We start from the raw sequence: 1,438 nt of genomic DNA on the forward strand, positions 1-1,438 counted from the left end.
AGTTTTCAAAGAACAATCACTACCTACTAAATTATGTCTCCTATTATTAGTGTCTGTCTCCCCAGGCCCATGAGGACAGATTGTTGTTTTCACTATCATCTCCCTAATACTGACCAGTGTCCCCCGCATAGTAAAGGGTTCATACAGATCTGTTACAAGAAGTCAAACGTAACCTAAGTCGGTTCGTTTGTAGGCAAGTCACAAAGCATTGGTATAAAATGATAAACCCTTATAAACAAAAACAGCAAAACGTGGAGCTATTCTTTCACACACTGTCTCCCATCTAGTCTACACCCTTCTGAAGGGGTGTCTCCATCGCCCCAATGCTCCCCTGAAGACTCCGGCACTCCTGCAAGCTCTGCATCAAAACGGCATCTTGGCATTCTCAAAGGACACAAATGATGTTCCTTTCCGATGCTCTTTGGAGTCTGGGAGGATGGGGTAAGGTTTCTCAATGGAATTCTCATAGGACAGACCTTGCCACTCTTACAGAATGAGCAGGTACAGTCGCAGAAAAGGATTCCTTAGCTGTTTTCACACCAACAGAGTTCTCAGTTCTCTTACAATTTCTTCCTAATAAGTCCCATGATCACCTTGGACTCTTCAGGGAACTCTATAAAGTTTCAACTTGGAATTCCCAAAACACAGCCACCACACCCTTCTGAAGGAACTTTTCTGCCTTGAATTTAGCTGGCCCAAGCCCCTCAGAAGTCACGGTTTTGTTGGGACTTTGCTTGATGGCTCATACCGGGTAAATCCAAGACTCGGTCCGCATTACGACTTGTGAACGCGTCAACCTTGCTGGAAAGACTAATGGAAAGAAAGGTCTGTGCTTTGAGCGAATCCTCCCGCAGTGCTGTCGGCACCCCTGAGCGAAAGCACGGCCCAGGTGCTCACTGCCGTGGAGCAGGCCCAGCCAGGGAGGGGCCAGCTTCAGGAACTTTCGCAGCAAAGGTGAACTCTCGGGCCTTCCCACGACTTTCTGGACTGTCGCCAGTTTCTGCATTTGTTGAGGCTGATGGTCTTCCCGACCCTCCTTAAAACTCTTGATCCATCTAGAGCCACCTGTTGTTTCATCTGGGCAACCTTCTCTCGTAAACTTGCCGGGAAGACGTCCGCTTGAGTTTTGCCAGGCATCTGATATTAGCCCTGACTTTAACACTGTCCCCACCCCCACGGTACAAAGAGCACCTTTTGCCTGTGGCCCACTAATGTGACAGGTGTGTGTCCCTGGGAGTTCATCTGCAGCCATCCGCTGATCGCAGAGACATGTTTCAACATGTTTTGTTTGGAATAAGCCTCTGCACGTATGAACTGGAACCCCAGTATCAAGACTTTCAGATCTACACTCAATATGAACACACCCCACCATAGCACCGTCCTCATGAAAACCACGCTGACAGGACAGTCACTAACACAAACTGCATCATCAATGAGG

At 48.1% G+C, this 1,438-nt stretch overlaps 1 protein-coding gene across 1 annotated transcript in view; it reads right to left on the reverse strand.

The window, feature by feature from the left end:
• Positions 1 to 363: 363 nt before the first annotated feature.
• The window catches only part of PGD (phosphogluconate dehydrogenase), a 10,501-nt gene continuing 9,426 nt past the window's right edge, over positions 364 to 1,438 (reverse strand). The window contains exon 7 of the mRNA XM_045299204.1: positions 364 to 428. Within this exon, the coding sequence (XP_045155139.1) occupies positions 364 to 428 (65 nt within the window). The remainder of the gene's footprint in view (positions 429 to 1,438) is intronic.

Source organism: Echinops telfairi, unplaced genomic scaffold, assembly GCF_000313985.2.
Source record: "Echinops telfairi isolate 266 unplaced genomic scaffold, ASM31398v2 ScPeMD7_7457;HRSCAF=8495, whole genome shotgun sequence".
NCBI lineage: Eukaryota > Metazoa > Chordata > Mammalia > Afrosoricida > Tenrecidae > Echinops > Echinops telfairi.